The sequence below is a fragment of the Physeter macrocephalus genome, chromosome 8 (assembly GCF_002837175.3).
Source record: "Physeter macrocephalus isolate SW-GA chromosome 8, ASM283717v5, whole genome shotgun sequence".
Classification (NCBI taxonomy): Eukaryota; Metazoa; Chordata; class Mammalia; order Artiodactyla; family Physeteridae; genus Physeter; species Physeter macrocephalus.
The window spans coordinates 11,755,251-11,770,725 of NC_041221.1; the positions used below are offsets into that span (position 1 = coordinate 11,755,251).

At 53.9% G+C, this 15,475-nt stretch overlaps 2 protein-coding genes across 2 annotated transcripts in view; one reads left to right on the plus strand and one right to left on the minus strand.

The window, feature by feature from the left end:
- The window catches only part of LOC102982101 (interferon-induced GTP-binding protein Mx1), a 59,729-nt gene extending 53,641 nt beyond the window's left edge, over nucleotides 1–6,088 (plus strand). The window contains 1 exon segment of the mRNA XM_055086383.1: nucleotides 5,739–6,088. Within this exon segment, the coding sequence (XP_054942358.1) occupies nucleotides 5,739–6,088 (350 nt within the window).
- Nucleotides 6,089–10,776: 4,688 nt separating this feature from the next.
- TMPRSS2 (transmembrane serine protease 2) overlaps nucleotides 10,777–15,475 on the minus strand; it is a 32,878-nt gene continuing 28,179 nt past the window's right edge. Inside the window, exons 10-13 of the mRNA XM_024120360.1 lie at nucleotides 14,230–14,405; nucleotides 13,452–13,547; nucleotides 11,378–11,520; nucleotides 10,777–10,950 (exon numbers count right to left, since the gene is read on the minus strand). Of these exons, the coding sequence (XP_023976128.1) occupies nucleotides 10,777–10,950; nucleotides 11,378–11,520; nucleotides 13,452–13,547; nucleotides 14,230–14,405 (589 nt within the window). The remainder of the gene's footprint in view (nucleotides 10,951–11,377; nucleotides 11,521–13,451; nucleotides 13,548–14,229; nucleotides 14,406–15,475) is intronic.

Below are 15,475 nucleotides of genomic sequence, written 5' to 3' on the forward strand. Positions count from 1 at the left end.
GAGGGGGTGAGAGATCAAGAATTCGGAAAGGAAATATTCAGTCACAGGAACAAAAGAGAGCTGTAGTGAGTGGGGAACACTGTCCCATCTGAAGAAAATGGCCCTGAATCCAAAAACTCATTGAGGAAGCCGAATGGAAAAGACTCGTCCAATCTCAGCACAAGGGCTCCCCCTCGTCCTGCTTGGGCTACATAACTAATACCACGGCAGACGTCTACTTCTCACAGTCTAGGAGGCTGGAAATCCCAGCTCGAGGTGCTGGCTGACTTCTCACTGTATCCTCACATGGGTGGTGGGGGGAGACAGCTCCCTGATGTCTCTTCTCAGAGGGGCACCAATTCATTCGTGAGGGCTCTACCCTCATGACCTGATGACCTCCCAAAGACCCCACCTCCAAATGCCATCCTATTGAGGATTAGGCTTTCAATGTATGAATATGGAGGGGATGGAGACCCAGTACAGATGGAAAGACTGGCTCTGCCTTTCTCAAGCCAGAGATCTTAGGGCTACTTAACCTGCCTGGGCCTCCGGCTTCTCATCCACGGAATGGGACTAAGAATGCCTTCCGCAGGAGGTTGTAATGAAACCTAGAGGAAAAGGTTTAGGACTGCACCTGGCATCGTGCATCACACTCAGTGGCTCTTAGTGAAGTCTGGGGGTCCAGATACTTTCTGTGTGAAGGGTCTCCTCCCTGGCTTTCTGGCAGCCAGTTTCTCTAAACTCCAGGAACATGAAACATACGGAATTTGACTGATTGAAATCTAGCCTCCATCTTATCCCTGTGAGCTCTCTGGTGGAAAAATACTCCTCCTCCTCAGATGGAAAAACGTGTAAAAGAGAATAGGAAAAAGCTGGAGATCAGGCCCGAGAACAGAGCCCATGTGGGTTCCCAGGCTCTGGGGATGCAGGGTCTGCTCACATGCGTGGCTCAGGCTTCCTGGGAAATTCTGACCCTTGGCTGGGCATGGGAACCCCGCCTCCCCATGCCCAGATAAGCCGACACAGGGACAAGACACTGCTCCAAAGCCACATGCTATTTTCCAGTTGGCACCTGCTGGTGGAGTTCTTTGCAGAGGACCTCTCTTCCTGTGACCCAGTGATTTGTTGCTAGACGGAAATTTTGTGTTTCTCCTTTGCCATGGTCCAAAATTGAAGACATTAGATTAGAACAATAAACGGAAGCCGAGAAATCGATCCGACTACACTTTCAAATGGAGCAGATCGTCTACTGCCAGGACCAGATTTATCGGCGTGCGTTACAGCGGGTCAGAGAGAAGGAGGCAGAAGAAGAAAAGAACAAAAAGTCAAACTATTATTTCCAACCACAGCCCCCCTCCTCAGACCCGTCCATAGCAGAGATCTTTCAGCACCTGATCGCCTACCACCAGGTGAGTCTGCGAGCACCTCAGAACGGCACTTCTCATCCGTTTCCTTTCTGTGAGTGTCTCTTTTCTGTCTTGTCACTGTAAGGTGACTGCCAGCTCCATCTTTCAGCCCTGGGTAAGCCTCTGTAGAAGCAACTCGATCAGAGAGATGAGAATGGTTGTTACTTACAGCCACTTGCATCTGGTTTTGGCTGGCTGTGTGGCCCTGGTCAAGTTACTTAACCTCTCTGAGCCTTAGCTTTCTTCTCTATAAAGGGGTACCTCCTCTCGGGGTTCTTGTGAATATTCAGTGCGAGGAGTGTGAGTGAACCCCTCCCCGCAGCTTTGGAAGGAGGCGGCCTCTGGCCACAGACAAGCTGCTCGCAAGGACATGTGCTTTGGTTGCTACCCTACATTTCAAATAACTTGAAGGGCCATCAGATTCATCCTGGGAAAGGATGCCCAACTCCGAGCCTTGGGATATGTGAAAGTCTGGACAGGAAAGCAAATGGCAGTCTCCTGGTTTACCAGATGTCTCCGTCACTTTGGGTGGAGTTTCTCACACTGACCACGCTCACACATGTACAGGATCCTGTGGAAATGCAGAGGTGGGGCATGGCGGGTCTGAGGTGGGGCACGATTCTGCATTCCTGACGGGCTCCCAGAGGATGCCACGCTGCTGGACTGGGACACACTCTGAGCAACAAGGCTGCTGAGGGTGGAAACTGAGGGTGGAACTCTGTGACCTACAGACCCTGGGATGTGTGAGTGAAGCCGGTGAAGGGCAAGGCGGGGGCACCCGTGTGCCCCTTGGCTTCTCCTGCAGCTAAGCTCACCCCCCTTCATCTGCTCACCTGCCTGGCAGAGCCTTTTAGAGTGAGTAATGCGCGTGCACGCACGTGCACACACACACACAAACACACGCACCCATTAAGGCCTTCAACTGATTGGGTGAGGCCCACCCACATTCTAGGGGATGATCTCCTTTACTTCAAGTCAACTGATCGGAGCCATTAACCACATCTACAAAATACCTCCACAGTAATACCTAGATGAGAGTTCAATTGAATAAGGGGGTCTACAGCCCGGCCAAGGTGACACGTGAAACTGACGGTTACACCTGGGGAAAGGATAAGGCTTGTTTTATATTGATAAATATGAGCAAAGGAATTGGCTTATATGATTGTGGAGCCTGGCTGGTCAAGTCCAAGATGTGTAGGACAAGCCATCAGGAAAGCCAGACAGGAGGCTCTTGGGCGGGAGCTGAAGAGTGCTGAGCACAGGCCGAATTCCTTCTTCCTCGGGAAAATTTCTGTCTGCGCTGGAAGAGTTGACACCTTTGTGGCTTTAAATTTCCTATTCAAGAGCATCAGGGGTCTTTCCTTCTTAAGATCTCCTTTCTGGGGGCCTTAGAAGTGTTTTAAAGTTCTCTTCGTGTAGATCGTGTGCACTTCTGGAGTTTATTCCTGCATCTTTTCTCGACTTGGTCCCTCCTGGAAATGAGCCTTTTCTTCCATTATATCTTCTGTTTGTTGCTAGTAGATACGATTTCTGTATATTGTCTTATGCCTGTTTACCGTACTGATTCTCTTATCGTTTGTGGTAGTTTTACAGATGATTCTCCTGAGTTTCCCCAGCGGATGCTCATCCCTTTGCAAATAGTGGTGGCTTCACACTCTCCCTCCTCTTTCCAGTTTTATACTTCAAACTTTTCTCGCCTCATCTGGTCCCTTCAATGCAACTCGAAACGATAGTGAGCCAACAGACAGCCTTGCCTTGTCTCTGACTTTAATGAGAACCCCACTTTTCCTATTAAGTATGACCCTCACTGGCTAAAGTCAGTGTGTCAGCAGGGCTGTGTGCCTTCTCGAGGTTCTAGGGGAGAATCTCTTTCTCTGCCTCGTCCAGCTTCTAGAGGCTGCCCACATTCCTCGGCTCGTGTCCTCTTCCTCCATCTTCTAAGGGCGGCCATCCCTCCACCCTCTGCCAGACTCACGTCTCCCCCGACCCCCCTGCCTGCTTCCCTCTTTTGCACTGGGCCCACCAGACTATCTGGGATGACTCCCTCTCTTAACATCAGCCGCTTAGCAATCTTAGTTCCATCAGCAACTTCAGCTCGCCTTTGCCATGTAAAGGAACACGTTTGCAGAGTCTGCGATTAGGACAGGGACATCTTTGGAGCCTTATCCTCCCTGGCACACCCATCATGAAATGTGTTGGATTTCCCTGGGGCAATGATTTGCACAGTATCCCTGGCGAAAGGGCCCAGGGGAGCTGATCTTCACTACTCAGAAATTTCCTCCCAGCTACCAAGAGATGGTCTCATGCCAACGTGGCCCTTCTGTGTGACTCTCTGTGTGGCCCACCACCTCAGCTCCCCACACCCACTTGGTCAGGAAGAACTCTGCACCAGCCCTGCTCACTGGGCTACTGTGCTCACCAGGTAGCTCCCCGGAAGGAAAGGCTTTCCCTCTCCTTCCCTGTCTGACCCATGCTGCTCTCCTCCCCCTTTGTGGCTCTGCCTGACCACCCCTGCTTCTGTTACACGTGGGTCACAGGCTGAACATTACCCATCTCCTACTTCACCAAAACTAGGGATGATTTGGATGATCTCCAGGACAATGGGAAAATGACTTTGGCAGCCGTGTTCATACCAGACTCTCAAAAGCTGTTTGGGTGTGTGGTTTTGTTGGTCAGACAGACCAGCCCTTCCTTTCAGCTGGTGTCCATTCTCCAACATCAGACGTCGGTTTCTTGGCCCCAGCATCCCCCTGGAAGGCCTCCAATCTGCCTGTCCCTTCTCTCCCGCCCTGCATTGGTGACACTGGCGGTCCCATCCCTCGCCTGCTCTCATCCTGGCGCACGGAGCGTGTGTTCCAGCTCCATCTCACTGATTCCTTCCACTCACATACCCTGAGTGCTTGCTCCACTCCTGGCATCTTTCTAAACTTTTATTTTTAGCTCATGTAATCTTTTCAGCCCTCCCATGAGGCCAGGTGCTCATACTATAGAGAAGGAAACTGAAGCACGGAGAGGTCGCAGAACTTGCCACAGTACCGGTATATATCAGCTTGTTGAGACATCAACCTATCTTAGGAAAGAGAAACTTTGCACTAACAGGTGGGGTGTGGTGACGTTACCCAACTCAGGTTCAGCTGCTCATTGCTCAAGAATCCAGTACTGAGAGACGAGTATTGGGTAAAATGAAAGACAGCTTTACTCAGGAAGCCAGCAATCCTGGGGAGAAGGTGGACTCATGGCCCAAAGAACCAACTCCCCATTTTCCAGGTTTTGTTTGGAGATTCTGTAGGGAAAAGAGGAAGGGTTACATGCTAAAGAGAGGGTTGTGAGATGCGTGATGAGCTCGTGGACATTCCTCTGATTGGTTGGTGGTGAGATCACCAGGAGTCAACATCATCAACCCTCTGGTTCCAACCGATCTGGGGTCTACGTGATTGTGGGCAGCATATACTTAACTTCTTTTACCTGGCAGGGGTTTTAGTATCTGTAAAGCAGCTCAGAGGACATGGTGCAGAATATTGTCTGTAGCCCTTGAGGAGGGACTAAAGGTCCTTGACTTTGTTTAATGGCTAAGCTATTATTATTTTGTTTTGCTTGACTATTTTCCTTTGTTGCTGCCTTTTTTCATTTCTCTGATTAAATTTATTCTTTGGATACATTTTTTTTTTTTTTTAGAGACAAAGGGCAAGCAGAGGACATGGGTGGGGTGAGGAGGGGATATTGTCCCAGCACCCCATAGGGACCTGCTCAGTTACAGAGAGGGAGAAAGGAAGGTTGATCTTTGTTTGCATTTTTTTTTTTTTTTTTTAGAGACAAAGGGCAAGCAGAGGACATGGGTGGGGTGAGGAGGGGATATTGTCCCAGCACCCCATAGGGACCTGCTCAGTTACAGAGAGGGAGAAAGGAAGGTTGAAACGAACTTTCAACGTGCCTAGAACTCAGAGAGCTCCCTTCTGTGGCTTTTGATAGCCCAGCTCCTTTTCTGCTAAATAATTTTAGCCTTGATTTAAAAAAAAAACAAAGGTTATAAAATCTTTGGGGCAGAGTTGTAAATAATTTAAAAATGTAGTTTTTGTACTCAGTCTGCGCATTTACCTTTTTAGAGCACGTTTTACCCTCTTGCATCAGAAGTAAGCATTTAGTGCTCAGGAGAGGCTGGTGGGAGCCGAGGCTCGGGGTTGGCCCCAGACGCGGTGCCGCCTGGAGCACAGAGGACGAGGGTACCTTTGAAACCCAGGTGGGGAGCTTGCACCCGCCAGGTCTCGTCCGCGCCGGGGCTCCGCGGTGACGTCGGGGTCTCCTGGCGGCCGCAGCCCCTCACCCCCCTGTGAACTGCCCCTCCCTTCCTGCCAGGAGGTCAGCACCCGCACCTCCCGCCACACCCCCTTGATCATCCGGTTCTTCGTACTCAAGACGAAGTTCGGCGGCCGGCTGCGGAAGGGCATGCTGCAGCTGCTGCAAAACAAGGACGAGTACGACTGGCTGCTGACGGAGCTCAGCGACACCAGCGACAAGAGGAAACTCCTGAGGGAGCGGCTCGCCAAGGTCCGCTGAACCCGCCCTCCGTCCCGCCCCCGGGGTCTCCAGGGAGCGGGCGACCGACGTCCTTCCCCGCCAGCCTCGCGTCGTTAGCTGACCATTTCACAGCTGCTCCGGTGGTCAGTAGTCAGACTGTAGCCATCATCCCTGCTGTGAGTGGATGACGACCTAGTAAGAAGCTGCGATGGGCACTCTGGCTTCAAGCATCAAGTGATTTCCGTAGATGGTCCACGCCTGCCCCGCCTTTTCCCTGAACTCTCTCCATCACTTTATCAGTTACCGATACCCACACAGCATCCTAAAAGGGTCATTCCAGTTTCTGCCATAGCCTTTCACACCCGACGTCTTAGGGGCATTAGTGCCACGTGTGTGAATGCACATAGAAGCCTATTTCTTTGATTTGTGATAAACTCGTTTCGACCAGACGTTTCTCTGACACCTTCTTTATCTGGGGGGAGCAGGCTGCCAACGACAGCAGGCTGGAACGCGTGCAGCAGTCGGTGGGCTTCCCTCCGTGCTGGATCAGGTCACAACGAGCAGCCGAACAGAGGAATGTGGCCCGTTATTTATGAGAGGCTGAAGGGAAATGGGGGCTACAGTGAAAGACATGCGACAGAATGTGAAGCAATCGGCATTCGTTGTGTATCATGTGTGCTGATCGAGTGTCCAGTCTGCTTAGTCGCTGGCCACCTGGCATGAGGCTGAAAGGTAAAAAGCCCAAGTCCAGAGAGGTCACTGCCCAGCCAGTGGGGTTTTACAGGCCAGTGCAGGTCTGGGGGGCAGAGAGGGTGGACCGTTAACCATGAGTTGACCAGAAGGGGCACAGCACGGTCCTGACTGTCCTCCTTGGACTGGGCAGGGCTGGGGACTCGCACAGACACCCCGCCAGAAAGGGAGAGACTGTCTCACGAGCTGTCCACTCCCAGGCCCAGTGGGACAACCGCTTGTAAGGGGAGGTGGACTAGCTACACTGTCCCCTCCCACCCAGCCCCCACCGCACCCGCACCCCCGTCCCAGGGCCCTTCTGACACTCAGGACTCCGTGATCCTCAGCGCTTTGGGACAATGTGAGAATTCCTGTACGAGAGGGGATGCTCTGGACACTTGGAGGCTGGCGCCCCCCCGCGGCTGGACCGAGTAACTGCTCCAATACCAACAAGGGACCAGAATCAGAGGTGTTGGTGTTGCCGAGGGTTCTTCTTGGCTGTTGCTACGGTTTTCCTGGAGATTCCTAGACTGAGTGGAGGAAGAAAGCTGATAGTCCGTGCTCCAGAGAACGGGAATCTCCCCAGGGAGCAAGCCTGCTGGGGACTCACAAGGTGCTCATAATCACTTTCCTTTTACCCAGAAAGAACAGGTGGCTGGCAGGCACCTGCCCCTATTGGTCCCTTAGGAGCCATGATTCAGTATTCACTAATTCAAGGTTCGCGATGACTTTGTACAACATAATTGCCACGAGTAACGAGAATCAACTGTATTTTTGAACGTTACCTAACAAAAACATGTGCTTGCTTTTTTAATGACAAGTTTTTCCATAATTTTAACACAAATTGACATGATGAAGACAAAGGCCAGGTGTTTTCTCCAGTCACCTGTTACCTGCTGGGACCTGCTGGATTGGGGGAATTCGAAGAATGAGAATGGATTTTTGTTCCAGGCAGGAAAACATTTACCCGATCTCTCTCTCCCTCCTGTGGTCACAACTCCAGGGACGGAGGTGCTTGTTAGTTAAGGAAGCAGCTCTGCCACCGTGAGCTCACGGGAATTTTAGGAAGACAGCTTTAGGGGAAGAGATGCTAGACTCGTGTTTGAGAAGGCAGGTTCTGAAAACTCTTGGGACACTGGGCAGAGAGTTCTAGAAGAGAGTTGGGTCTCGGGGTCTGAATCTGGGAGAAGTGGGAGGTACAGGTGATCCCCTCCCTCAGATCCAGCCCCTCCCCCCCGGCCTCAGACCCACCCCACCACGCAGCAGCCGCTCCAACATCCTGGCCCTACAAGGTAACGCAGATTGGCTCGCGGTGGCCACACAGGTCGCCAGAACCTCAACACACGTTTGGAAAAAGAATGCATAATTTATTTGTACAATTTTTCACACTTGAATTTTACAATTTTAAAAAGATACAAAACAGAAGACAAACAGTGGTCACATAAATTAAGAGAAGCACTAAAGAAGGAACGCCTTCTCACCATGACAATGCTTTTTAAAATCCGCCTCGGGGAGCAGGCGGAGAGCATCCTGCAAGTGGATCGTACAGCCTTCCGTTCCAAGGTTAAGTCCTAGCACAGAATCACTCAATTTGTTCTTGGAAACACCAGTGTGTCTGAGAGGGGGCAGAACCTCACGGCCCCGCGTTTACGCTTCACACTTGGCAACTGAAACGTGACCTTCCCTCCAGGGAAACTTTAGGGGCTGGAAGGGGTCACGGGGAGTCCAACACACACCTCTCTCTTCTTTGTCACAAGCACGGATGCTGTGCTTTAGCATGTCATTTACAGAGCATTAAATTCGGAGCCAGGCACTTTGTAAAAGCAACTCAAGTCTGCTGCTGTCCACACAGGCAAAGACAACAGTAGTTTCAGAGAGCCAAGTGTAGAACTACTTAGAGGATCACGGCCCAGGTTCCATGAGCACTGAGGTAGTAACATGTAGAAACTTTACAGGAAACAGTGTGTCTTTAATCCGTATCCCTGATTGCCCTGGGTCACCTCAATTTCCACGTGATTAGCAGGCCTTAAGAGGGTCGGCAGGCACCCCACTCGGGGTGGGACCACAGTGCGGGGGGGCGTAGCACAGTGTCCCGGGAGAGGGACAGGGAGGAGACATGGAGTAAGGCTGGTCTCCCTGGACAGAGCCCCACCCAACAGGCAGGGGCCCCCTGCCCCCGCAGTGCTCAGCACTGAACACATCTGCTTTGAGGGTTCTGTCTACACCCTCACCGCCCCCCAAGAAGGAAAAAAGATTTCAGTGCCCTGACAAGTGGCTATCAAGTCATCACCCATGAAGGGCTGGTCCCTTTATTTCCAGCCACCTTCCAGGGCTGCTAAGAAGGCACTAAAAAATGATCAGTAAAATCCCTCATGGGGAGACAGGCCCTGGGGCTACCCCAAGTGGCCCTCACTGGCGATGGCCCCAGAGGGTGGCCCCTGCAGGTTCTACCGGGCTTCCTCCCTTCCCATCTCATGCCATCCAGCAGCTGAGAAGTCACCAGCCCCTTGTGCATCCAAGAGGGGCCCCTGGAACGGGGCTTGGACGGGAGGTCCCCGTGGGACAGACCCCATCCCTCTGTTCTGCACTGGCCCTGCATGCCCACACCCAGCTGGGCCTCCCCAGTCGGACAAGGGGCGCGGGAGTGTGGGCCCGGGGTGGGGGAGGCCACGTGGCCTGCAGAGAACTGTGGAGCGCGCCAAAGACAGACAGGGTCACCATTTAATAAAAACGAAAGGACCTGGGAATCATTTCTAAAAATACATTATGCACAGGGATTAAAAATCAGCCCGTTCATTTTCTTGTGGAATGGTGTCAAGGACCGTATGGATTAGCTGTTTGCCTGTTCAAAAAGGAAAAAGAAACGATGTTATTTTCTTGAGACAAACAAAGGTAGAAAATTATTTTTTCCCCTAAATGAACGTGAGGCCCTTATACACCAATGAGTAAGCTTAATAAGACAAAGGGATATTGTTTTTCTACAGCATGAAGGTCAAGGGGTTAGGCTGACAGTGGAGGACAGCATGTGCAAAGGCCCTGAGGCATAAGGGGGAACGGGGTGTGTGTAGGGATCCAATCATTCAGCACAGCTGGGACACAGGCCTCTCTGGGCAAGCCGAGCGTGACCTTAGCCACTGAAAGACGTCAAGTGTCTAATTAGTCTTGCTTTCTACCCCACCTTCTCTGCTGCTACCCAGCCCTCTCGCTCCCCGCTCTGGCCGTGTTGAGCCACCGGCAGTACCTTAACACACCTTGCCCGTTTGCTCTCTCATCCTGGAGGGACAGTCTCCCCTTGGCCTGGCTCACCTCCCTCAAGGTGTCCGGGCTGCCTTCTCCTCCCAGCCCCACCGCAGCCCCCCAGCTTCCCTCCGCCACACAGCCCCCGGCGGGTCAGAGGGGGTCATCTATTTCCAGCACTCGGCCCTTTCTGGGGCGGGGACTGGATGGGCCCCATGGCCACTTGAAGGTGTTAGGTCCCACGGTTTCGATCTGGGGAGACGCGGGCTGGACCTTATTGGACACTGCCCTCTGGTTCTGCACCTGGGCACCTCTGGAGGCTTGAGAGGGGACAGAATAGAACTTTTTCTTCCACCAGGAGCCTACCCTTAGAAGGAGCCGAAATCTGTGAGCTCTGCCAGTCCCGAGGCCCGTGAGCTGGACAGACATCTGGCCCTCACCCAGGATGCAGGCAGAGCCCAAGGGCTGGGCTCCGTTATGCATTGCAGGCCAGCCCGGGAGCCTGAGGAGGCAGGGTCACCCGGAGCCCCTGGGATCTTTGCCCTCCTCACCACCTCTCCTCGTACCAGAGAACCCCAGCTGCTCCCCGCCCCGGGGCGTACCCGATAGCCCAGAAAAGGACAGGGCAGAGTCACGGCTGGCTGACCTGCCTCTCCCTGCTCTCTGCCCATCACCAGACGTTTGATTCGGGGACGTCTGCGTGGGTAACCAGAACCACCGGAGCCAGAACTAAGCGTGGTCAGCAGAGCACAAGGAAGCCCATCACAGTCAGCTCTGGACCCTGCAAAGCTGAGCCCCAGACGTTTTCATCCAAACACCAGGGGTGGGCCCTGGACCGTGGGGGAGGGGGTGCCACCCGGCACGGGGACCACGCCTCCTAGGCTCTGACACAGCGAGTCAGAGAACGCAATCAGGAGGACGGGAAAGTTACCCTCATTTGTCGATAAATCCAGTCTGTAAACACGGTCACGTTTCCGTACACTCCGGGTCGGTAAGCCTTAGCACAGCCAGACCCCCAGCTTGTGTCCCCGATCAGCCACCAGACGCTGCTCTTCAGAGTGACCAGAGGGCCTCCGCTGTCACCCTGGGGGACACGGCAGGTTACAGAGTAGAAGTGAAACCACAAGCCGTACATCACAGAGGGCAAGGAGGTGGGGGTAATGGCAGGGTCTGCAGGTCTCCTCCAACGAGGTGATAGTAAGAGAATCCCCCAAAGAGGCCGTACCAGCGACGAATTTTAGTCTGCATCAGGTAATAGTTACCAGATAAATGGCTGCCCATATTTTTAAAGAGTCAAAATACTTATTTCTGTGGCACTGACACTTCGACCACATAGCGCCTTCCGGAGGAAGCAGCGGCGTGCGTCGTTTGGGGGTAGCAGGGCTTTCGCACCGTCCATGGCCGTCACTTCCCACGGCCGCCCCCCGGGCCCCAGGTCGGGGAGGAGGCGCGCCTCACGGGCCCGCTGGGAGCCGGGCAAGGCCCAGAGGCCGAGCACAGCTGGTCGTCACCTGGCAGGAGTCGACGGTTCCCTGCAGGTACCCCGCGCAGATCATGGCCGGCGTGATGAGGTCGCTGTACACGTGCTTGCTGTTGCACCGCCAGGGCTCTATGAGCTGCACCCTCGCCGCGTTCAGCCCGTCCGAGGTTTTCCCTGCGACAGAGGACGGCCTGGCTTTCCCCAGGAAGCCTGGACTCCCTCCCGGGGGCGTGGAGAGACGGCCGCGCCCCTCCTCGCATACCGGCTCCTGGGCCCCGGGGTGTCTTCCAGCTGCTGGGGCCTGTGTTTAAAGCGGCTCCAGATTTGGTGGGGGGGCAGGCTGCCTGCCCCTGGGGCTGGGGAGCTCCTAGAATCATCCTCTCCCACCACCCGGCCACTCGGTGCCCTGGGATCAACCTTCCTCCTTCATTGCTCCCCCTTTGGACCGTTCCCAGGGCCTCCCGAGGAGCCCTGTGTCTCCACCTCAACCCCACACGATCCTGCACTCTCTGACCATGTGCCCTCGGCTCCCGGCAGGGGGAACCTTCCTAGACGCTCGCTGGGACTGGCGCTCTCTGTCCCCCGGTTGCTACCTGGATGTCTTCTGGGCTCCGTGGGCTTAGCGTGCTGAAGCAGTACCTCTCCTAGAGGGCTCCTCCACCCAAAGCCACACCACCCCGTCCCCCGGACTCGGGAAATGGTCCCACCGTCCACCGGGGGGCTCGGGTCACAGCGGGGAAGCCGCCTTCCCGTGACTCCCCACTCCTTCCCCGCTGACACTTCATCCATCGGCAGATCTGGTGGCTCTGTCCCAAACGTGCTCCCACCCCCGCCCCCCCGGGTCTGAGCCGCCTTCTCGTCTCGGAGGACACAGCATGGTCCCCTCACCATGCTGTTCCGTCTGCCCTCACCCCCAACCCTTCCGAGACTCCCTACACAGCTCTCAGATCAAGTCACTCCAGTACTCTCACTATAGCCTACGAGGCCCTAGGCGACCTGGCCCCAGCCTGCCCCCGCCTTCACCCCGGCTCGTCGTGCCCTGGCCACACTGGCCCTTCTGTTCCTGAGACACTCTCGTCATGCAGATCTTGGCTCAAATGTCCTCTCTTCCGAGAAGCCTTCCCTGACCACCGCTCGCTGTTGCAAACCTCTGCTGTTTGAAAGCACCTAGTTCGGTTATTCATCTCCTGTCTGAGCACATCCTGCCCCCAGACATCCACAGCAGGATGTGAAGTTCCTGCGGGCAGAGATTTTTGTCTCATTTGTTCACTGCTGCATTCCCAGCTCTTGGTAGGTGCTCCACAAATCGGGGCTGACTTTCCCTTTTGTCTTGGATGCTGGGAAACCTTGCTCACAGCTGGAAGGCTCAACCCAGGAGCTTTCTTTAGACCAGATGCCAGGACACCCAGCGCCACCGACATCTCCCCTACACCCCCTCCCCCCCACCCACCCCGCCCTTGAGCTATTCACCGTGCTTTAAAGGATCCCTTGTAGGTGTGCCCTAAACACTTTGGGAAGGATGTAAACAATATATAAATGTACGACTAAGCCCATCCAATGCTCCATAAGAATGCAACAGCAAGGATCCCTTCATCTGAAAAACGTTATCTGAGATGAAAGCAAGTGATAGATAACTGAAGGCAGCTGGGCCAGCCTGCGTCAGGAGGGTCTAGTGCCTCTTCCCCCTCTGTGGTGTCAGGGCAGGAGGACAAAGCCTCGCAGCTGGCATTGCCGGTCACACAAGCCCATCCTCACTGAGTCCGTTATCACTCAGCCATCAAAGGCAGGCAGACTTCCGGGCGGCCTGTTAGCGACCGTGGGATACGGACACAGGGGGCCGTGTGCCCCTCACGTTTAGGTGGCCGTCACCCTTCAAAAAGCAGTTTCCGCACATTGTTCCATTTGGTCTGAATAAGGCCATGGGGTAGGTAGGGCGGCTAGGATTTTCCCATCTAGCGCGTGGGGAAACAGGCAAAAAGACTGGGCCAACTGCCCAAAGTCGTCCAATCACTTAGCGGTAGAGCCAGGATCAAAACCTAGACCTCCCGCTTTAGAGCCCAGTGCTCTGCTCCCGAGGCCTGCAGATCCCCTGCTGGGAGCCTCACCTTTCTCGTAGGTGGACCCCCACCCGGAAATCCAGCAGGACTGTGTCGGTTCCAGCATCATGCCCGGGTTGGGCAGACACACTGGTTTCACTCTCTCTGTTTCAAGAAGGGAAAACGGCGTGAGCGCGTCGGTCTAACTGAAGGCCTCGGGCGCCAGTGTCCACCTGGATCCTCCCTGGGCCTGGGGCCACCAGCCTCCTGCCCAAGGAGACTTCTGGATTCCAGTGCGTCCTGGCACCCCCCTTCCTGTCCCCGCCAGGACCCTCCTTCTAACAGGCGAGACGCCCCCCTCTGGAAGTTAGGGTTTTGGAGGATTGAAGATCCACAGTCCTGTGATGCAAATAGCTGACACTGGACGTGGTACGGCCGCATCAGACTAAGTTGATAAGGATGCAGGTAAATGATTAGCAATTTATAATTAAACTCACAACAGGTGCAACTGCAAACCAGCGCCGCGTGACCGTCAGAGCCACCAGATGCTGACAGTGAAACAACTTTTCTCGACGCGCACGTGTGCTGATTAAGGCGTCACCGTGCCGAGGAGGAAGAGTGCCTCAGTGAACGCATCCCTCAGTGGCCAGAGGCACATTTGGGGGCGACTCGGCCTCTGCTGAGCCCTCTTCTAGCAGCCAACCCCTCCCCTGGCTCCACACACGACAACTCAGTGCAAATGCCCTCCTTCTGGTCATCACAGCACATTTTATTTCCAGTCAACCTCTCCTTAAGATGCGGTCAAAACTGTCCACACGCCCTGGGCTGTAGGAACACAGCTACGCACCGTTAAAAGCCAGAGGCGTCTGCAGCTTCATAAGAGCGATGTCGTTGTTCTTGGTCTTGGAATCGTAATTTGGGTGGGAAATCACTTTTGCTACTCGGTATCCGTTTCCATAGAACATGAAAGATTGTCTCAAAATCCCTGCAAAGGCCGTCCAAATCTTGGGATTGTTAAGAGGTCTGGAAGACAGAGGTGAACACCGCTCAGCATGTCAGAACCACAAACATGAAACCCTCATTTGACGGTCTTCAAAAGTCATCGGCCGGAGCCAAGGTCTCCAAGGCGACGTGATTTGTCAAAAGCCGCAGGACGAGACTGGCCAGGTGGTCTCAGGCCCTTCCCCCTCCCCACCTCACACAGCCTCCCCCTCCCCTCCTTTACCTCATCAGTGAATCCTATTCCTCCCGTGCTTCCCCACCAGCCTGCAAACCCTCGCAATTCCAAGAACGCTTATCCTTGAGCCTAGGCGCCTTCCTGAGGTTTGAAACCCCATTTCTGGCGTGGCTGGGTCTTACTGACTTTTACATGCTAGAGCATTTCCTGGCACACAGTAGGTGCTTAATAAGTGTGTACTGATGAATAGAATAGACTCTGAACCTAACAGCCGTCCAGGCATTACCTTTATCTGGGTATTTCCCTTCTAAGAAAATCCTAAATCCTACAGCCCACGGAATACGGTAGACGGAAGGAAGGGAACGCTCTTGGGTCATAAACACTGCTTTCTTCAACCATACAACAGCCCTTGGAGCAGCACACCTGTCTTACAGGGGCAGATGCTACAGTCAGACACCTCGAGGGAACTGTCTGAAGCCACTGAGCCAGAGAATGGCCAGGCCAGGCCTGGACTCACTCTAAAGAAAAATAGCTCTGATGAGTGAGGCTTTTTCAAAATAGCATGTGACTAAAACACCAAAAAAAAAACAAACATAAAAAACCCTCCACGTTTAAGAAAAAAGGAGGGGGAACAGTATCTTCTACAAAAGCTAACACTATAAATGATGGCTACCCTCGCCCCTCTCCACCCACCTGTATGGGCAATGCTGTGGCCCAGGGTGTTTAATGGACCACAGAGGACCTTCCTGCACGGCAGTGTGAGGTCTGAGTGTCTTTGAGTGCACTCTCTCTGGGGACGAGGATCCAGGGGAAACCAGGCCTCCCAAGAGGGCAGAGGCCTCAGGAAGGGTGGGACAGAGCTGACAAGACTGTGGGCTAGGAGTTCTTTTTTTTTTTTATTTTTATAAATTTATTT